Raw genomic sequence first — 20,836 nt, forward strand, 5'->3', positions numbered from 1 at the left:
TGAGAAAAACATCTAAGATAGTGATACAGGTAAAACCTGATTCTTAAACTCATTTTTAGAGATAAGTGTGTATACTCATACTTATTTTTTGTTTTTACCTTCTGAGGTAAAAAAAAAAAAAAAAATAGAAACATGTAGACTCGGACTGTAGTATATGGCCGATGTATGTATGAAACGTAAGTAGGTAGACAGATGAGCACACTTTGTAATGAATATGTTTTTAGGCTTATGATGTTTCTATCTTTACACACAACGACAAATACGATCCTAACTTCTGTCCATGAAGCAGCAACACATTCTGTGTTTCATCTTTTCAATGAATGATGAAGACGTATTTCATATCTCTCTCTGCCTGCTTTCCGCTCTTGTCGCATTTTAAGCGCAACAGTGACTTCTGCCACGTGAGGCCAACTTCACTCACATGTGCTTCACTTTCATCCCCAGCAATGGTCCCATATGTTTGTCAAATTGTGTATGTTGTGTGCTTTTTCCGGCCCAGTTTGTTCCCAAGCCTTATCTCCAATGAGCCCCGCTCTCCCCGGGGGTCCGAGCTGAAGCCTCACGCTATTTATACAGACTGAACAGCTGGGGCCCTCCTAGCCAAAGCAGTGAGGGATGGGGGGTCGGGGGATGGGTGGAGATATTATCATGGAAACTTCAGGTTAAACCAAGCGTTGGAAATGTCTCTCTGTTCCTTGTTTTCTTTTTTTTCTTTTTTTTTTTTTTTTTACTCTCTTGTCTTCCTCTCTGTCATTATGTCTTCCTCCCCTGGGTGTTCAGAGGCTGGATAGGCCCGGTTGCATCCAGTTCAGGTCAGCTGGACCGTTGGACGAACATCCAACTCACTCATTTGAATCTTGTTCGTCATCCCATTTCCCATCTTTCCTCTATGTCTTTATCTCTCTGTTTCCCTTCTGTTTTTTGTTTTATTTGCTCTGCAACTGATGTTTTTCCTCCACTTTCTTTCCCCCGCTCCCAATTAAAGAGCAAGCTGTTTTGGACTGAATAAAAAAGGTTGATTTTCCCTCACTGTGCTTCAAGACATTTTTGTCCTTTTGTTGCGTCGGACAAAGCCGAACTGCTGTAGCAAAACTGATCTTTTTGTGTTTCTTTCCTTTTCTTCTGCTCTCCGGTTCCTGTGGTGCTTGTCCTATTGTGAACCTCAACCCTGTGAAGTTCTCTCCTCACTGCTCCTTCCCTTCGCTTATTTCTTCCCGTCTTCTCTCTCGACTGCTCTGCCCTCCGCTCTCTCGGCCTATACTCACATGAAGCACTCAGGAGGGAACAGAAAGTCGGGCTTATCGATGTTTCCTTCATTTCGAGGCCTTTTTCCCAGTCAGAGCTCCCATCACAGGCATGCTGAGCTAACGAGAGGTGAAGAGATATTAACCTAATTGCTGTCAGGGACAGATATATAGAACGCAGAGGATGTAATATGCCCAGACGTGACTGTTGGCTCCCTGTGAGATTAGCTGTTGAGTGTAAAAGCAGGTTGATTCATGGCTATTGAAGGATGAGAAGTCGTGCTGTGAGGCGGTGAACATTTTTTCTTTGTATGATATGTTTATTCACTTAGATAAAGGCCAAATCACCAGGAGCTCACAGTCATGTAGGTTTTTTATTTTTTTTTCAAAGCTCCTTTATAATATAGCACAGTGATATATTCATATTTGATTTAATTTGCATTTCAGTTTTATTTTATGGGTAAAATCTCACTGAAAAAAAGCCTCAAAAGATCACAAGAACGCCACAGTATGGAAACCACATAGCAAACCACATTAAAAACATAAATGGTAAAAAAAAAAGAAGCAACCCAGGCCTGTAGCAACATGAGTGAGGGATGATTCAGGGTCATCTGAATAGGAAATAGGAAAGTTTCTAGCACAATCTTCAAAGTAGAGAGGGTGTCTTCCCAGCTGGTTCCACAGAAGAGGAGCACAAGTAAGATTGCACTTAGAGAGCAAAATATTTTATTGGGATAACAGGGTACTTTGAGGTCTTTAAGATATAATGGTGCTTGGTCATTAGGAGATTTGTTTGTAAGGAGAAGGATTTTAAAATCTATTCTTGATTTCATATGGAGTCAGTGAAGAAAAGCTAATATGGGACAAATATGAGCTCACTTGCTAACTAACATCAGTACTCTTGCTGCAGAAATTTGGATCAACTAAAGGATTTTGAGTTGTTTGGATTGGAAGTAACAAATGCATGGATCGATTTTTCTGCAACACGTTGAGACAGGGTGTTTCTGATTTGGACAATATTGCACAGATGAAAGAATGCCGTCCTAGAATATGTTATATTAAAGAATATGCCCTGATCAAAAATACCTCCGAGGTTTCTCACAGTACTGCTGGTGGTCAGGGCAATGCCATCCAGAGTAGAGCCTCCGAGTGGTTGGATGGCTACTGTAATGTAGCCTGAATTGGTTTTGACCATTTTCAGGAAAAAATATGTTTACATTTTAAAACTGCACTGATTCTGCTGTAGTACAAATGAATTGCATGTCGAATCATCCATACAGTTTTTGGTGGATGGAAGGCAAGAACGTCACAGGCTTAACAGACTGACAATCGTACTCGTACATATGGGCATCACCTTCGTCCTGTGGAAGGAAACACACATTGAAACAATATTATGAACAATTATGCACTTCTGTAACTTCTGCTGAATGTTAATTGTGTTTATTGTCCTTTAGAATTACAAAACTTTCTCAGCCCATACAGGAAAGGTATGGGGGAGAAATATCTGTTGTGATTATGCAGTGATATTTGAATTTATTTGTCAGTGCAGATAAGAGGGCTTTGAAAAAGGAGAGTAAAACATGAGAGAGGAGATGAAATGGACATAATTCAAATGGAAGGAGATTATTTCCTGTTTTCATGTCTGGGAGCTGCATCTGTCTGCAACCTTTTTCTTATTTCCCTCTGCCACTTCCCCAACTCTTACCTGCTGTATATTTGTTCTGTGTTTCACGTGTAATCCACTGTAGACACATCATCCTTCATGGTCGGAAAGACTCCAATAACTTTCAAGTGTAACTCTTAACTGTTACCCTTTCTTATTGGAGTGTTTTTGAGGTTGGAGATCGACAGCATTTTATTAAATCTGAAACCAATATGGAATCCAAACATAGTCATCTACTTCATCCAAATAATAGAAGTGCTGATGCACAACTACGAGGTCAAAAAGCTGAAATATTGATTTGTTGTGTTAAGCGTTTAACTAGTTTACTAACTATCAACTCTCTGTTCAACTACAGAAAAACCTGTCCCTGGTGACAGTGGTGTGGTCATTTTTTTTTTTTACCAGCGCCAGTTATAATTATGAAGCCTGCTAATATTTCCTGGAATGTTTCCACATTGATCTTTGCTAATAAGATGGATGATGAGTGAGGGAGGGTTTGATAGAAGCTTCAAATATGCAAATTTTTCCAACAAGGAACTGGATGTGTGGCTAAATAAACTTGAGGCGAATTACCAACAGAAATGTAAAACTTCTACAAATCTTTGTGTTTTTTCCTGATTTGACATATCACAATCTTTCATATTTACCCACGGCTCGCGTAAAACCAAAAACATCCTGCTGCTTCACCTTAAAAGATTTCCGCCTGCAAACTACCTGGACTCTTTCATTGTGAAGCAGCTTGAAAAAATGTAGTGTGTTTGTCAGAACTTATTTGCGGTGCTGCTGTTCTATAGAAATTGGTCTATACGTCAACATATTTTCTACTATTTGATCAATAGATTGTTGTTAGCAAGGGGAACAGTATAAACAGGGCACCAGTGACCTGTTGGATGAAGAGCGGCAGATGACACGTTCCTGCAAATCTGCAGACCTCCAACATCAAGATAAACAACATCTTTTACTTTATGATAATGTCGTGTGGGCAGCAGCCATGCATGTCAAGCCCAAACCATTTGCAACAATTGCACCAAACAAGCATTACTTAAATAGCCTGTTGAAAAACGTACTTATTTTCAACCATGATCCAGTTGAGGCATAGTTTGCTGCTTGCCTTCTTTTTTCTATCTAGAGCAACATACAAACAACCTTTGGCAATAAGACATAGATGCTATTTTGTGTCAATACAGTGGTACCTTTGTGTAGCCAAAAATTGTACATCTGCAAACCTGTAAAGACGCAAATAGTGTGAGAAAATGTAAAATATACAAATTATTTTAGTGTCCCTTGTAGGTGTCAATCCTGATTGTAATTCAGCCAACAGTTCAGTAGGCTTAAATTTGTGTTCAGTTCTGGTAAAAAAAAATTGGAAAATCTCCCCTAAAAGCCCAACCTGCCTTCTAATGAAAGCTGGATGTGCTTAAATTTAGGCTGCAAGCACATTTTATTACCTGCTGGATTTGGAAGTGTAGTTAATGAGTCGAGTAAGGAAATGTGAGACCGAGGAGACATTAATCTTCAAATTACTGCATATGTTATGGTCCTCAGTGAGAATATTGGTTTGTCAGAGCTGCATCTTAAAATGAAAGTGGAAAAGGAATTCTCCCTTGCTTTATAATTATATATTTTTTTCTTTTATCTCCCTTCATTAAAAGTCGATTCCTATTGTTTGTGTTGTATGTCCAGCGATGAGGTTTAGTATCGGTGTCAGCATTTAACCTTTGGCTTACCTTTAATAGATGTTGGCATGTGTTTGGAAGTTGACAGGAAAGCCTGGAGGACAAAGGAGATCCATTCTGACCTTATCAGGGTTCTGCTGCCTGCCCTCCTCTCTGTTTACCTTTCAGCTCTCGGTCATTGATGTTTCCCTGTTTACACGTGGAGGGGTGGTTTCTGATTCACAGCTTTCTGTTGTCCTTGTCGAATAATCAACTTGTCGATAGACAGAACAACTACGCTGTTAATCAATGAAATCACATTTTTAAGAAGTGTAACAAGTTTTAGCGTTCAAATTAAGGCTGCACAATTCTGGACAAAATGAGAATCACGATCGAGTTTTTTTGTGAAGAATTTCAGCGTTTACTGCCTTTATTTACCTAATACAGAAGACAACTAAAAAATATGAAATTTTAGTGAATTAAGATATACAGTATATTATTAATTATACCATTAATATCATATAGATTAATCAAGGAAACCTTGTAAATTTTGGATCAATTGTATGACTAAAATGCTGCTACTGAGTCTAATAAAACACTGATGACTCAAAATGTTCAAAAACTACAGAATTCAGAGTATTTTTATACCCTGATAGAGAAGATTACATTGTATTTAAACAACAGGATGATCATTACAATGTCTTGAGTTTCCCCTCATAACCTTGTGAGGTGTAATGTAATAAATACAGAATACTTGTCATGATACCTGCATATCAAACCTGGCCAACAGGAAGCAAATGGTCCATTTTAAACATAATGAATCACTGAAGATAAAAACAATAAGCTTTCGTCTCTTGTCGTCTTATTTATTAACCTTTGAACCAGTATATTTCTAAGCGTTGTCTTTTTCGGTGCTGGTGTCTGCAGCTGCGCATCACTTGGTGTAACGTTGCGTTGTCATTGGTTGAGGAAGAGTGGGAGCTTGTTTTGATGCAGCTGATGTCCCGAATGAAAATGCGTCAGAATTGTTGTTATTTAAAAATGAGATCGCACAAAGGCCTGAATTAAGATCGCAATTTTTGAAATATTAATTTTGCAGCCCAAGTTCAAATATGATGTTATTTAATGTCCTCCTTCTCTGTGCCTGCTGGTATTTCAGGGTCTGAAACCAGCTTGTGGTCTCGGTGTTAGTGTACCATCAATGGGGCTTCAGTACCTTTGAATATACCCTGTAAACTCCTCAGTGTGCACAATGTTACTCTCTCTCCCAGAACTTTTTGCAATTGTAACAAGCAGACACGGAAAGAAACGAGTGAGACGTTTAACAAGTTGATGTTATTATCAGCGGCAGCATCTGTGTTTCTTTAATTAGAGTTAAATGACCTAAGATAATGGGGCAATTAGCTAACGAAACAAATGCACCCCTCCTCCTTCCTCTCCCCTCCACAAACAGCCAGCTGCAGCCACAACAAGCACTTATTTTAGGATCTGTTTCATCCCCACCTTAGTGTCCGCAGGATTGAAGTGGAGTTCTGGTTATGTCTGTGTGGGTGCACTTGTAAAAGCCTTTCATTAGGTGTGACCTAATCTGAGGCCAACAACTCACTCTCCTGAGGCAAAGCTGGTGAGAAGGGGCTGGATCCCTGTGGAGGAACTAATGATCTACCATAGTTTAGTTCTCAAACGCACACACACACACACACACACACACACTGACGTCTGTATTGTTATAATACTGTGTCTTAGCCCCAAAAAAGCCCCTTAAAGATGCGCCGACCAGCCTCAGTAACCTCACACCGCAAAATGATCTCACTCTGACGGTTTAAAATACATTTTCTTTCAGAAATATACAAAGACACACAAACGTGCTTTCTGCAGCTTCTCTCAAAGCAATGCATGTGTGGGACTTGTTAGTGACACACACACACACACACACACACACACACACACACACACACACACACACACACACACACACACACACACACACACACACACACACATACAGAGCCCAGGCTCTAACACCGTGCCTGCTACACCAGCACTCACAGCCCGCTGTAAAAAGGCTCCATACAAAAGAGCAGGAAGGCATTGTCCAAGGAAATGTCATTCAGTGTGCCCTACATGTGGTATTAAGCCAGAACTATGGTTGTGTGTCACAGTGTCTGGTAAAGGTGCTTCTGATGTAGAACTAGATTCATATTTTAGCACTGGATTTTGCTCATTGGTGACACGGCAGTAGAGGAATGGGTCGTACATAGTTAGGCAGCGATGGGCTTTAATTAGATACCCTACAGCTTGACACTACTGTAAAATAGGACAAAGACATTTCAGTAATTAACAGCAGCAGTCATCGTCTTAACATTTCTCTTTTGATTTTTGGAGAACGATGTATAGCTTTGAGGTTTCCTTCGCTGCTGGTGTTGTCTTCGCTCTCATCGGCTTCGGACTATGCTTAGATAAAAGCAGCCCGAGCTTGAAGAGCAATCAATACTTTTGCAGTATTATGTAATATTTCCTCAGCCGCTTTAGCCCAGATCTATAGTAACACTTTTCAAGACTTTTGTAAACTTGTAAGGTCTGTCGGGGAAGCAAATTTAGCTGCTGATGCCAGAAGCTGCTTTTCCATGGATGTTGTTACGGCAGATAAACTGGTGAGCTACAAAACAAGCTACTGGTCTCACACAAAAAAGGTATTTCACATCAAGATAAACATGCTTTTTAATGATATAATATCCAAAAACACAAATTATTTTGTCATTAAATTCCATTATTATTGTGACTGGTTGCCCCCACCTGCAGCAGGTGTTCAACAAGCAGCAACCTCACATCTACCTAGCCAGCTCCAGATTGACCTCCTTATCTGTGTACCTTACCATCAAACCAGCCTGTTGGGTTGCTTCTCTCCTGGATCAGATGACGAGGTGGTGCAGGTGGAGCAGCAGCCTGTTGCTTCCAATAAAACAAATTGAAACGGAGCTACTTCAATATTTAGTGAGGAAAAAATGTCTTTGCACTGTGAACATGACAACATGTTGACCCCATAAGTGTCACCACTCCCCCACAGTGAGCATGTCAAAATATATAAACTTAAATTGTCAAAAAAGTGAGTTATTAACTGCTGTAAACAATTAATAAAGACATAACAGCAAAAATGCAGTAGTACTTCTCAATCAATAGTTTCTCTGTTCTAAAAGTGTCAACAAGTGCAAGTATTTGTCGGGAGCGCTTGTTTTTTTTGCCCTCAGCACTTCCTCTGAGCACACTGAATAGGGCGGGTATATGCTAATGACTCTTTTATTGCGTCCCCTGTGAGATTCTAATTCTCTGAATTGGTAGACAAATGAATAGCATCCTGTCTGTGTTGCTCGTCTCGTGTTCAACATAACTGGAGGGCCTCCACTCAAGCGGCAGCGGCCATTGTCCTCGGCTATCAAACACCCATTAGGCCAGGCACCAATTGCCTGACAACTTTTGACATTACTTGCACTACATCCAGTCAGGGGACTGACGCTGGGTGAGTGATGGTTTTGTTGATCTTTCAATCACGCCCCTATTGTGGATGCACTTTTACCTTTTCACTGTCTCTCGCTCACTTCCTCGCTTTGTCCTTGCTCTTTTTGTTGCGGCTTAGCCATTAGCCATATGGTGGCCAAACAGGCGCAGCAATGTGTGCGTCAAAACAGAGGAGGGAAGCGCCTGAATTTGAAAGGGTGTAGCTCTGTGAACAAGTGGCGGACAAGGCGGCGGCGGCAGAGGAGGAGGAGGAGGAGGAGGAGGAGGAGGAGGAGGAGGAGGAGGAGGGCTTTGGCTCGGCCGGCCTCTCTCTGTGACATGGAGGGGGGAGGGGGGTAGGTGGTGGTGGTGGTGGTGGTGGGGGCATTGGCAATGTCAGGGTGTAGAGACGGACGAGGATTTGGAAGAGTCAAGTACTGCTGAAAGGGAAGTTGTTGGTGGTCTGCAGAGTTGCAGCAGCTGCCTCTGAAAACAAATGGAAGAAATAAGAGAGACAGAGAGAAAGAGGGCGGGGGGAGGGGGGGGGGGGAGGGGAGTCCGGTGGAAGCCATGCGGGCTCCTCACTTGTGGGCTCCTCACTTTTTTTTTGTCCCCTTGCTTTAATTTGTTGGGAGAAAGAGTGAGGGAGAGAGAGATAGGGGGAGAGGGAGAGCTTGGCCGGAGCCCATGGGTCCTCCAGACCTCCCCCCACTTTACTCCGGCCAGCTTAACTAGAAGTTCAACACCCCCCATGTCCCCTCCACCATCTCCACCACCACCACGGGTCCTCCTCTCTCCCGCTTACTTGCTCTGTATTCAGCCTAGGTGCTGGAGTGACAACGAGCCATTCATTGTGGAGGTAGAGGAAAAAGACTGTGGATCTCTCCTGTCTCTTTTTTTTTTTTTAGGTGGTGGGAGTTGTGTGTGTGTGTGTGTGGGGGGGGGGGGGGGGGGGGGGGGGGGGGTCATATTCCTGAAATGGTGAAATACGACAGAAAAGGGGGGGTAAAAGAAAGGGGGGGGGGGAGAAGGAGGGGTGAGTAAAAAAAAAAAAAAAAGTAAGAGCGCAAAAGGAGGAAGGGACGGATGGAGGGGAGGCAGAGCTGGAATCACAGGAGGAAGGGAGGGGGACGAGAGAGAGAGAGAGAGAGAGGGACAGGAGAGAGAGTGGGCTACCATGCCGAATGAGCAAGAGAGGCGGAGAGGAAGCAGAGCTCCATCAGATGAAATGAGGTGAAAGTAATTCAGGCATTAATCAAGCCAGGGCAAAAGGGAGGGTATACTGTGTTTTCTCCCCCCTCTTTCGCTGCGGAACTGAAAGGCAAGGTGTGAATGAAGGAGCCTACAGTGGCCAGCAGAGAAGCACCACTGGGTCACAGCATCAAATCATGTCTGAGTCGAACACCATTGCCGCTTCCACCGCAGACCAGGTCAGTTCGAGCTGTCATATTGTCTTTTCTCCTTTTTTTTTTTTTGTTGTTGTTGTTGTTGTTGTTGGTGGTGTTTTGTTTTTACTCGCAGCGGCAGCGAGCGTGCTGCCGATGTTTCTTGTGCGTTTAGTTGCACCTCACGCCGGCTTAAGGAGAAGGAAAACATCTTGGTAGAAAGGAGGACGACTGGGAATAAGAAAGCAGAATAAAATCCCAGGTTCCGGTCAGATGTATATCATCTTTAGATCCTAATTCGGAAGTAGTTAGAGGGAGTTTCTAAGAGCAACTGGGTGAGTGTGTGTTTCTTGGACTATCAAAGCAACGATTGTTTTCCCCGGAGCTGCCTGGACAACGGTACAGGGTCCTGAAAGAATTGAATTCATCAAGACGAGCTATTGTCTACGCCGCCTTATTTTTCAGTGATCATTCAGGGGGTCTGTGACGACTCAATACCCCCCGCACCACGTGAGGAGGGGGACGCAGCTCTTTAAAAACCCGACCACGTGTGGCGGCCCTGAAAAGTTTTATAAGTAATTGCAGTGGGAAGTCCGGGCAGCACTGTGAAAGATAGGGTTGGTAAGGAAGTGGGCTGGTCCGCCGTGTGTGTGAAAGAGAGTGACAGAGTGGAAAAGCAGAAGTGTCCAGAAAAGGCCGATATTTATGCCCCTTCCTCCCCAAACACCCCCCACAAGCTGCTTTAATTGCACCTATATCCTTCGCTCCGCTCTTTTATTAACTGTCGACTGACTTTGAAACTCTTTGAAACAATGAAATCCTCTGATATGTTTAAGATACGATATACAGTGATTTCCATTACAGCAGGTAAAGACAAAAAAAGGTGTGTGCGTGTGTGTTTTTGTCCGTGTGTGTGTATGTGTGTCCGACCTTGCTGCCGGCTTATGCTGTTAGCCAAGTCCTTGTCTCCTGTTTCCGATTGCTGCTACTGTCAAGGCTGAGTCAGCTCGCTATAGTTCTGTAGGCACACACACACACGCACACAGACACACACACACACATGCACGCACGCACGCACACACACACACACACACACACACACACACACACACCTACAAGCATATACACAAATGTTCAAAGTGCACTCACACAACAAACAGCACGACAGATGCTCAAATTGCTCACAAAAATTCAGCAATAGAAGGTTGTTGTGGGTGAAAGGTTGAAGATATTTAGAGCTCCAATGTTTGTTTGTTTGTGTGTGTGTGTGTGTGTGTGTGTGTGTGTGTGTGTGTGTGTGTGTGTGTGTGTGTGTGTGTGTGTGTGTGTGTCTGTGTGTGTGTCTGTGTGTGCATGTGGGAGCACCAACTACACAGGTGTGTTTGTGTGTGTAGATTGAGAACAATCACGTAAAGCAGTAACTGACATCATGTGCTAATCCCCTGTTTCTGGACGGTTTCGATTTGGTAACAACGCGCACCGTTTTTCCTCCCAAAGCTTTGATTGACAGGACCTCCTTAATTTTCTAGGACTTACAAGGAGCGTTGCCTCATCAATTCGGTCCATAATTATTGACTCTTCTTCATGATCTCCAGTCAAATGGACTGGTCATTAAAGTACCAGTGTGCAGACTGATGTCTTGCTTTTTAATGGTTTTTTTATTTTATTTATTTATTTTTTTTACACTTCTAAACACTCACTAGTAGGAGTTTATTGGTATTCTTGGAATTTGTAACTAAAAAAAATAAATCACTTTCTTATTCATTTTTTTTGGAAGTGTAGAGTTTGTTGATGTGTTTTGTTTATTGTAATAAACGACATTGAAACCTTACTCTCCCTCCTCCCCCCCCCCCACACTCTTCTGTAGTTTTTCCTCAAACGGGCTTTTACCTCTTAGTGATTTCTTCACTCACCTCAGGAGACATAAGCCGCTTCTCCACTGATAGTAACGGCTCGATTCTAAACGCTTTTTGGGGGTTTTCCGTTGTCCGTGGATGGTATCTAGTACCTGGGACTACTTTCGTGCCTTCGTCGGGGTTCCGAGCGAGCTAAGGTGATACCTAATGGTGACGTGAAAACGCTGCAGAACACAAGCTTCCACACTGCAAATGACTCTCACTCTAGTTATCAGTCTGCGTCCTGTCCCTCCTTCACTGGAACAGTCTGTTGCACAGGTAGATCAATGCTTGTTCAAACATTTGAAAGTTTTACATCCAAGTGAGTGTTTGTTGAAGTCGGTCTTGTGTCAAACTCTATTTCATCGTCGATATGTGTTCCCGCAAGGCCCGCTCACCTGAAAACAAGGAAGTGGACGTGTGATCACAGCAAAGGTCACCCACGAGGTGCTCACTGGGGATGGGACATGATTTTTGAATATTCAAATAGTCATTAAAATATTAAAAAAAAAAAATTCTGTAAGTATATCATTCTTCCTTATTTTCCCAGGCGCCTAGTTGTAATACGTTACTCCCGTCAGAAGGTGGCTGTAATGTCCCTAAAAGCTGTCTGCCACCCGCCGATAAACAACATAAGGAGAAGAAGAACACGTTGTTCCCAGACTCCGGAGCTTTGCAAGTAAAACTGTGTGTCGGTAAGAGATTAGAAGCGACGGTGCAAATTCCCTCAAAACATTAATGAAGATGAGGTGAGGAGCAAAAACTCTCCAGGTAAAGCTAGCATACAGATCTTCAACAGCTAAGCACAGACATTAGAGTGAAGCACCAAACAGACGGTCCATCCACTGATGGGTGCGGGGGATCGATTTTTCATCTGATAGTTACAAGTGAATTTCAAATAGCAATTTACCTCGAAATGCCCATCTCTAGTGCTCACACAACTGATGCCCTGAGGAGAGACACAAAAGCTCACTGAACTTTATTAGCAATCTTTGTCTGTGCGAAGTTCTTCTGTAGAAGTGAACGGCACCTTTGTTGAGGTGATTTTGAAAGTGATGTTATGGCGGTTGCACGGTCTGTCGGTTGAGGGAGTACTACCTGCAGTGGAAAACGAAATTTAGAAAAAGCACCTGAGACCAAATGCAAGTTAAATCGAGAAGAGTCGAGCCGGTGCTGTCAGTGGAGATGTTGGCTATACTGTACAGCAAGGGTTCTCTAACTTTTGCCTGTCATGATGCGTCAGAAGGTGAAAAACCCCTCAAACAGAGCAAATTTAATTTTCATCCATCATGAATACTACTACTTGTTAAAAATAAAGTCAAATTCAAGAGACACAGGTCAGCCCTTCCATTTGTTCATGTCTCCACATGAATCATGGTCATGCAACTTTAGGCTTCTCAACATTCTTCAACCTGGAAGTAGGCGGGCCAAACTCCGGGGCGTGATGCTTATGGCGGGCCAATTGGAAGGTTTTTGTACTTTCAAGATACCCTTTTTTGAATTTTTTGATTCAATCTTGCACCACAGCAATAAAGAGAGTCAGACAGGTTCAGTAGCATCGACACAAAGTCTTGTGTAGGTGTTTCAAATGTCATGCCACTGCAAGAGATCCCATCAGATTTGTTCTTTCTGTTTTTAAGCAGTCTGTTTTTTTTTTTTTAAATAGCCTCCAGAAAAGAGGCAGAAGGAAGTTAATATCTGCCACAAACAATTGCAATATAGTCATCATAACCTGAGGTTGTGTAATTGGCATGTGAGCGCTTCTGTTTGCCGAGCCGGGGGGGGGGGGGGGGGGGGGGGGGGGGGGGGGGGGGCTCTTTTCCGCTGAAGCACAAATTGCTTTGACAAATCAGTCGTGTGGGCAAAGTCCTTTTCTACTTTGGTAAATTAGTTGGATGGATGCATCTCAGCTGCACTTGAAACCTCTGTTATACAAAAATAGAGTTTTTATAAAGTAAGAAATTTCAACCATTTTAATCACAGTTGGAGAAAAAACACAGTTGGAACTGTGGACTATGTTGATGTCATGGAGTTCAAAAAATACACCGTGACCGGAAAAAGGCTTAAAAGCCAAAGTTAGAGTACCTATCAAATTAAGTAAATCCTTCATGTTTTGCCAGGTCTTGTGTTTTTTAAACTGTTTCTTACAGCATATTGACTGCTCTATGCCTTGATTATAAAAAAACAAATCTAAGAAAAATGTCTCTTTAAATTACTTTGAAATTCCCCACTTGTCATTGCTTGTTTCTTGTAATATCAGTTGTTGATGGACGTAATCAGGAGGTTCAGGAGACATCTTCGTGGGTCGAGCTGATTACTGTGGGTTGACTTGAGCTTACAAAGCTGATTGCTTGTGCGCACGCACACGCACACAAACACATCATTTGGGGAAAGGACTTCAGGATGAATCATACTGAAAATGCAATCTTGATTCATACCTATATACGATCTCATTTCTAAATGGCAATGAGTCTGACACATTTTCTTTTGGGACTTCAGCGGCATCAAAACGAGTGCTTCAACTTTCTTTCTCAACAAATGATAACGTGGGGTTAGACCACGTAGCGCAGAGCAGCAGAAACGGGCAGTAAGGAAAATAAACCGAGTGAGAGATACCAACAAAAAGAAAAGGTAAGAAGTAGATCGTTTCTATGGACCGTTGCATTTATGCTGAAAACCAGAGCGTTCCCTTTCTTACGTCAAGCCACACTTTACATTATCACTAGCTCCAACTGAGCTGGTAATACTAACATAATTGAAAAGGAACAAGGTCGTGGAAACCATGGATTTAATTGCAACACTTATTTATGGCTTACGATAGTTACAAACAGTTTGATATCAAAGTCTAGTAATTGCAAGTCTTCTCATGGTTTTCATTGGGTTTAAATTGGTAATCGAATTGCCCTTAATGGAACCAATAATGGTAATAATAATAATGTATATCCCTCTGTATGAAAAAGATGTCTTTTATTTCAAAAGCTTTGCACACATGCCCAACTCATATACTCGTGCTTCCTAATTTCTAAATTCTCTCACTAAAAAGTAGTTTGGCTGCTCAGCTCCGATCAAAACCGCGTTCCTTCATCTCATTTGTCATTACATGGGTCACATCCTTCCACACAGCGGCAGACCGACCTCGCCGTGTTGGGACAACAGTCTGAGGTCATGTGTGATTTCAAGGCATGCTTGACTAATAATTGGAGTAATAAGGAGTTCAGATGGATCTGGTAATTGCGAAGGGGAGCGCTGGTGATCGGCTCTGACATGCTTTTACTGAAAGAAAAGATCAGATCCGATACCATTTCCATATCCCGACAACAGCTCTGATTGCCCTGTCAGTGCTCGGACTTCATGTAGTTTCAGTTAATATTTTACTCTTCACATGTTTGAGCATTGCTGGTTGTATTCACGTTACCTGCACATGTACGTGGAGATTACACGATGAGGCTTTGAATTGATACCGATCGCTGCCACTGCCTTTAAACTAGTCTTAATTCAAAGACAATTTATAGCTTCAACAACTGACCCAAATTATTGCTTTGTATAAAAGCAGATTTTCTGGATCACAGGGTGCCTTGCCAAGAAGTTAATGGGGCCTGTAGAAAAGTACAAATTCTTCCACCATAGAGGCATTCATCCAAGACCGCTGTAGCACTCCAACACCTACCTTTTCTGTTTATGTCTGTTTATATGACCGAACGTAGACATATTTAGCCTGTCTGCCCTGCAGGCTGTCATGGTTTCAGTGCCAGTGCAGCAGCCTGATGTGTTACGTTCTCCTAAAATAACCCTTTCTGGTTTAGATATCAGGAACAATGCTGTTTTTTGGGGGGTTTTTTGGCAGGAAAATTGAAAAACAACACATGATCAGGAAAGTGGAATAAAACTTATTGAAATGGAATCGACTGTGAAACATCCATGGATTGTCAGATTTAATGTTACGGTAGCTGCTAATATACAGTTCAGTACATTACATTGAGTGTAGGAAGCCAGCAGGGGCACACACACACACACACACACACACACACACACACACACACACACACACACACACACACACACACACACACACACACACACACACACACACAAACTCTACCCATCCGGGGGCAGGTGTTGCAGTTTATGGAGCGGAAGTGCAAAGTAGCTGTGTTTACTCACTGCACCAAGGCTTAGCAAGCAAGGCAACAGACCCAAGTGGACAAGAGAAAAGAGAAACAGAAATAGATATAGGAAGTGTGTGTGCGTGTGCGTGTGCGCGTGTGTGTGTGTGTGTGTGTGTGTGTACGTGTATGTTTTGTGCCCCTCGTCCTGTGGTAGCTCTAACCCTTCGGCCTCCCTAGGCTTCCGGGCTCAAAGCTGCCTTGCAGAAGCACACACGCACACACACGCACACACACACACACACACACACACACCACACCACACAGCGCACAGCGCACAGCGAACTGATGATACATGCGCAGTTGAGTGGATGGATAGGAGAATTAATGATGATAGCTCGCTGAGGGGAGAGCAGGGGAGCTGATGGGAGAGATGAAGGACTGGAGGGCATTTATGTGTACCCATAAATCAGGTTTGTTTTATTGTTGTTTTATTTTCTTCCTTTTTTACAACCACATGTTCCCTGCTCACCAGTGTATGGACAAAATCAAATATCACCATATGTTTGACCAAATACTTCGACGTTGATATCGTGACAATATTTTAGGGCTGACTACTGGTGCTTTCACAAAATATTTTATATTAATTCTATAATATGATAGTAATTATATTAACGATATAAGAGTTTTGATAAATAATCATCAGTCATGTGGATATAATGTCTAAGTGGGTAAGAGGAAGTAATAGAACAGCTTGAACGGTCTGGTAAGGTCAGAAAATTGCATGACTTAACTGCACTAAAAAAGTGTTTGTTCAAAGGTTTTTTTTCACAATAGCTGAAAATTATTACTTTGTTCATTTAAATTAAACTTTCTAATCTATGTTTGTGGTGAAACCTATTTTTTGTATTTGGATACATTATAAACTGGCAGCAGGACATACTGTAAACATCCAACATTTTGTGTGATCAATTACTTTTTTTATTTGATCCATCAATGTGTAAGTGCGGCAGAATTTTAAACTCCGTGATTGGATGTTTCTGTCTGGAACATGTGCGTGGCAATTGTAGTTGACTTCGCTCCTTAAATCTTGATATTTGACATCATGGCCACTCTTATATATGTTCTGAGTGTTCCATTTCAATTCTAGCGTCTGGATTGATTATGTTCTGTGCAAAGTATATTTACACCTCTTACTCTGTTTCACTGAACATATGTAGTGTTTGAAAAGAGAAACATGTATTTGTGATAATCTGTGAAATAATTTTTTATTTTTTTATTTAACACAGCAGCCAAATAACTTAGCTGAAACAAGAAACTGTGGGGTCATTTCCTCAGAATGTGTTCCTAACCTTGGAGATGCTAAAAATGACAGGGTTTCAAACATCAGCAGAGACAGACTTTGACCGAGGTTGAAGGGGTCAGACTTTGAGGTAGCGCAACACTAGGCATTTTGTTGTGGCCTGAAAGGTTGTTTTTTTTAGTCATATCTATCAGAGCACTGTCATTTTGTGACAACTCGTCATTCCCATCTTGCTTGATATCTTGCTAGGATCTCAGGATTGACAAAACAAAAGTAATAAAACGTGACAAATAATAGAGTAGTCATACATTAGGTGAACGTCATGTGCCCTTACTTACTAACAGCTCCCCCTCCACTGTCATTATCACTCCCAGGCTGTTATCAAGGGTAAAGGTCGTGTTTCATCAAGAGAAACCGGGTTTACATGGTTCATGTCAAGAAGAAGCCACCGTCCACAAATTTGAATCTATTTATAAGGAGTAGTAAGAAAAATGCAAATATGGGCAGGTCACACTGTGGTTTGTAGCCCTTCTAGAGTTACTCTCCTCAGGAAAAAAAAACCTTTATTGAAGAATGTTGGGGTCATGGCAAGGGTGAACTTCCCAAAGCCTAAAGTGGCAAAGGGCAGCGTTTCCTAACTTTTGGCTATTGGGACTGGGATTGACACGGGCGGAGGCTATATTCTAATATGAGTACTGATGACTATAGACACGTCTTTACAGTCCTCATTTCAGACTAAAAGATACGCACACAAACAGAAAAAAACAAAGACATGTTTAAATCAAACAATTTGGTTTGACAAAAAGCAAAGTTATATTTGCCTCCACGCAAGACTTTTGCACGGAGATAGTCCAAGTGCAGAGTTGCTTGAGCCCTGGACCTTTAGCTGTGCCACACTGCTGTGGCTACTCATTTATTCAGGTTCCAGGAACTCTTCATCACAAACCAGAACTAACTGGAGAACTCTAGTGAGGTCAGATCTGCCTTTCTTTTCTCTGTGAAAATGGCAGTATGCGTGAGGAGCAACAGTGCAGGTTTGGCACTCTGGGAAAATACTATAGAAGGTCATTGTCAGCCTATATATTCAACTACAATATATCAAAATATAAATATTCTTGAAAGTCCTTGTTGTTGAGCACTTTACCTATACCAAGATAATTATTCCACCAAATTAAACAGCATGATTATTGCACAGGGGTTTCTTGGACCTGTCTCAATAAAAGACCACTCTAAAATGTGTAGTTTAATCATGATCTTTTTTTTTTTTTTTTTTACAGTATCAGGCAAAAATTCACAAAGGGCTATTTAAATGTTTCCTTGTTACGTCAATCCATAGCATGCCAAACATGTGGGCGAGAACTGGGATGTTTTTTAGCTTCAAGAAATTTTGTACAGATCCTTGCAACATGGTCCCGTCCTTTATCAAGCTGCAAAAAGAGGTGATGGCGGAGGATAGATGGCATGACAATGGGCCTCAGGCTCTCATCTTAATATCTCTGTGCACCCAAACTGCCATCAATAAAATGCACCTGTGTTCGTTGTCCCTAGCTTATGCCTGCACATACCGCAACCCCACCACCACCACGGACCACTCTGTTCACAACATTCACATTAGCAAACACGCTGTCTACCATCTGCCTGGTACATTGTAAATCAGGACTCTTCTGTGAAAAGAAACACTTTTCCAAAGTGCCAGACACCCACAAAGCTGAGCATTTGTACACTCAAGTTGGTTACAACAACAAATTGCAGTCAGGTTAAGACCCTGGTGAGGACGACCAGCACTCAGATGAGCTTACCTGAGACCGTTTCTCACAATTTGTTGTCGTGAAAAACCAACTGCTGCATCAGCTGGTCTCAGACGATCTTGCAGGTGAAGCTGTTGGATGTTACGGCCCCGTGTTGGCGTGGTTACTCAAGGTCTGCGGTTGTCATGCTGGTTGGATGTACTGCCAAAGTATTAAAGACTGTTAAAAATGGCTTGTGGTGGTGAAATGAATATTCAATTCACGGGATGTCAATTATACATGTGACACTATGTTGCCTTATAAAACTGCACATTTTAGAGTGGCCTTCCATTGTGACTAGTCCTTAATCAGCATTCTGATGTATCACACCAGTCAGTTGAAGGGATTATCTTGGCAGAAGTGAAGTGCCCACTAACATGAATTTTAACAAACTTGTAAACAAATTCAGGAATAAACATTCTGTGTGCACAGAAGAAATCTTAAAATGTTTACTTCAACTCATGAAAAATAGAGTGAAAACAAAAGTGTTACATTTACATTTTTTGTTGAGTGTTTTATTAAGAGGGTACTAAAAATAAATGGTTGTGTCCTAAGTGTTGCCAAAAAGAGAGCAAGGAAGTGTTACTTTGTGCAATTCTATAGTAAAAATTGTCTCCTGGATTTGTTGGTTAATATAACAGATATTTGTTGATTCATGGAGTTATAATTACTGAGTTTTGTCTCAAAAGCTGTAATGCATTTTGTTGCATCAAATTGTTGAGTTTTATGTGATTATTTGGTTGTAAAACTGGGATTTTTCAAAAAACTGCAAAATCATTGTGGTTTGTTTTGATGATGAGATGTTGAAGAGTCTTGCTGACTGGAAATGAGGAGCTATTTTTGTTGATTGGGCAAGTTTGGTTTGGAAAGACGTGCTTCGTGCTATAATGCCTGCACCGCAGATTCTATTGCAGGAGTTTTGCAGCAACCTTTTCACAATGATGGCTGAATTTGCATAAATTACTGTAATTGCAAGATCATGATTTCCTGGATGAACTAATTCCATGTTATTATCAATATATTTAACTTGTCTTCATGGACATCTTTTATATAATGGTCACTTTGTCAGATTGGGGAATCAAAGTACCATAGGCTATTATTGCTGTGTCTTTGTTGGGACAATGGCAACACTACAAGTATGGTGCTAATGGTCCTTTCGCTAGGTTTATAAATGCACAGTAAAGAGCACTCTCTCACCCTATGTGTTGACTTCAGGGAACACGTCGTAGGATGTGAAACTAGGCAGATAAAAACAAAAGGATTCTGGCAGCGTAGACTTTTCATTGTGGTGTCGTCCCAGACACCTAATAACTGTTGTTCAATTATGTCCCACTACAAGTCCTGTTTGTCGTTCATGACATATAAGTGCTCAGCACTGTACATTTTTCAGCGGTGATTAAATCAGTTTTTATTCGTGTAGTGTGAGCCCGGCTTTACTTGAAACTGAGGATAGGTTTAACTAGCCTGATGACAACCACAATGCGAGTGTGCAGGTAAATATATTGATTGGCTCTTCAAAGTTCACTTGGAAGACCTGTAAATGAATCCTTACAGCTGTGTCACCTTTATTTATACTGTTAACCAAGAACCATAAGTGATTGTCTGGAATGCCAATGTGCACATGCACTATTCCTAAAATTAATTTGTTGCTGGGTTCCTGCCTTCAAAACTTTGAAATTCCTTGATTCATTGTGAGACATTGAATGTCCAAACTCCTTTTCACAAATTTTATCATTATCACATTCATAATGTGCTTAATTTCAGATGTACACATGCAAACATGGTGGTTAATGTAATTTGACATAATTAGCTGATGTAATTACCCTGTAATCAGTTTTTGCATTTTATGATATTACAAGTGGTTATAATCCAGTACGATGCCACGAGGGTTAATTCAAACACAGAGATCAATCACATCAACACATCTGCATGATCCAGTCAGCATTTCTTAATTATGATGTTTAAATTTCACCATTAAATGTAGCTGTGTGATGTTCATAGCAGATGAAGGTAATGATGGCATTATTACAACAACTCATGTTCCTCTGCATTTGAGTGTGATACACTGCTCTGACCTGCATGCTTTACATATACACTGCATTGCACTGCAACTTTTTGAAAGCAGGGGAAGTTTAAGCAAAATTGTGAAATGGGGTAGGGCGAAAAGGCTGATGAGGCTGATTCGTCAGCTTTGTCATGGATTTGTAGGAGGCAAAAACCAGGGGAGAAAAGAGCTGATGATGAGGCTGGTTGAGGCACCATGCTCACTGTTAGCAGGGAAACCGGGGGGGTTACTGTGTGTTGAG

The 20,836-nt window shown here is 41.6% G+C and overlaps 1 protein-coding gene across 2 annotated transcripts in view; it reads left to right on the forward strand.

Moving 5' to 3' along the window:
• slc6a9 (solute carrier family 6 member 9) overlaps positions 1-20,836 on the forward strand; it is a 78,224-nt gene that overhangs the window by 20,922 nt on the left and 36,466 nt on the right. Inside the window, exon 1 of one of the 2 annotated variants that reach the window (XM_069164437.1) lies at positions 9,189-9,487. The exons of the other annotated variant lie outside the window; for it this stretch is intronic. Coding sequence (XP_069020538.1) covers positions 9,446-9,487 — 42 coding nt within the window. The 5' untranslated portion in view covers positions 9,189-9,445. Of the gene's footprint in view, positions 1-9,188; positions 9,488-20,836 lie in introns of those variants that run through there. 2 annotated transcript variants of the gene reach the window in all.

This window comes from Embiotoca jacksoni, unplaced genomic scaffold (genome assembly GCF_022577435.1).
Source record: "Embiotoca jacksoni isolate LCO1_2020_lvr unplaced genomic scaffold, fEmbJac1.0.p SCAF_31, whole genome shotgun sequence".
NCBI lineage: Eukaryota > Metazoa > Chordata > Actinopteri > Embiotocidae > Embiotoca > Embiotoca jacksoni.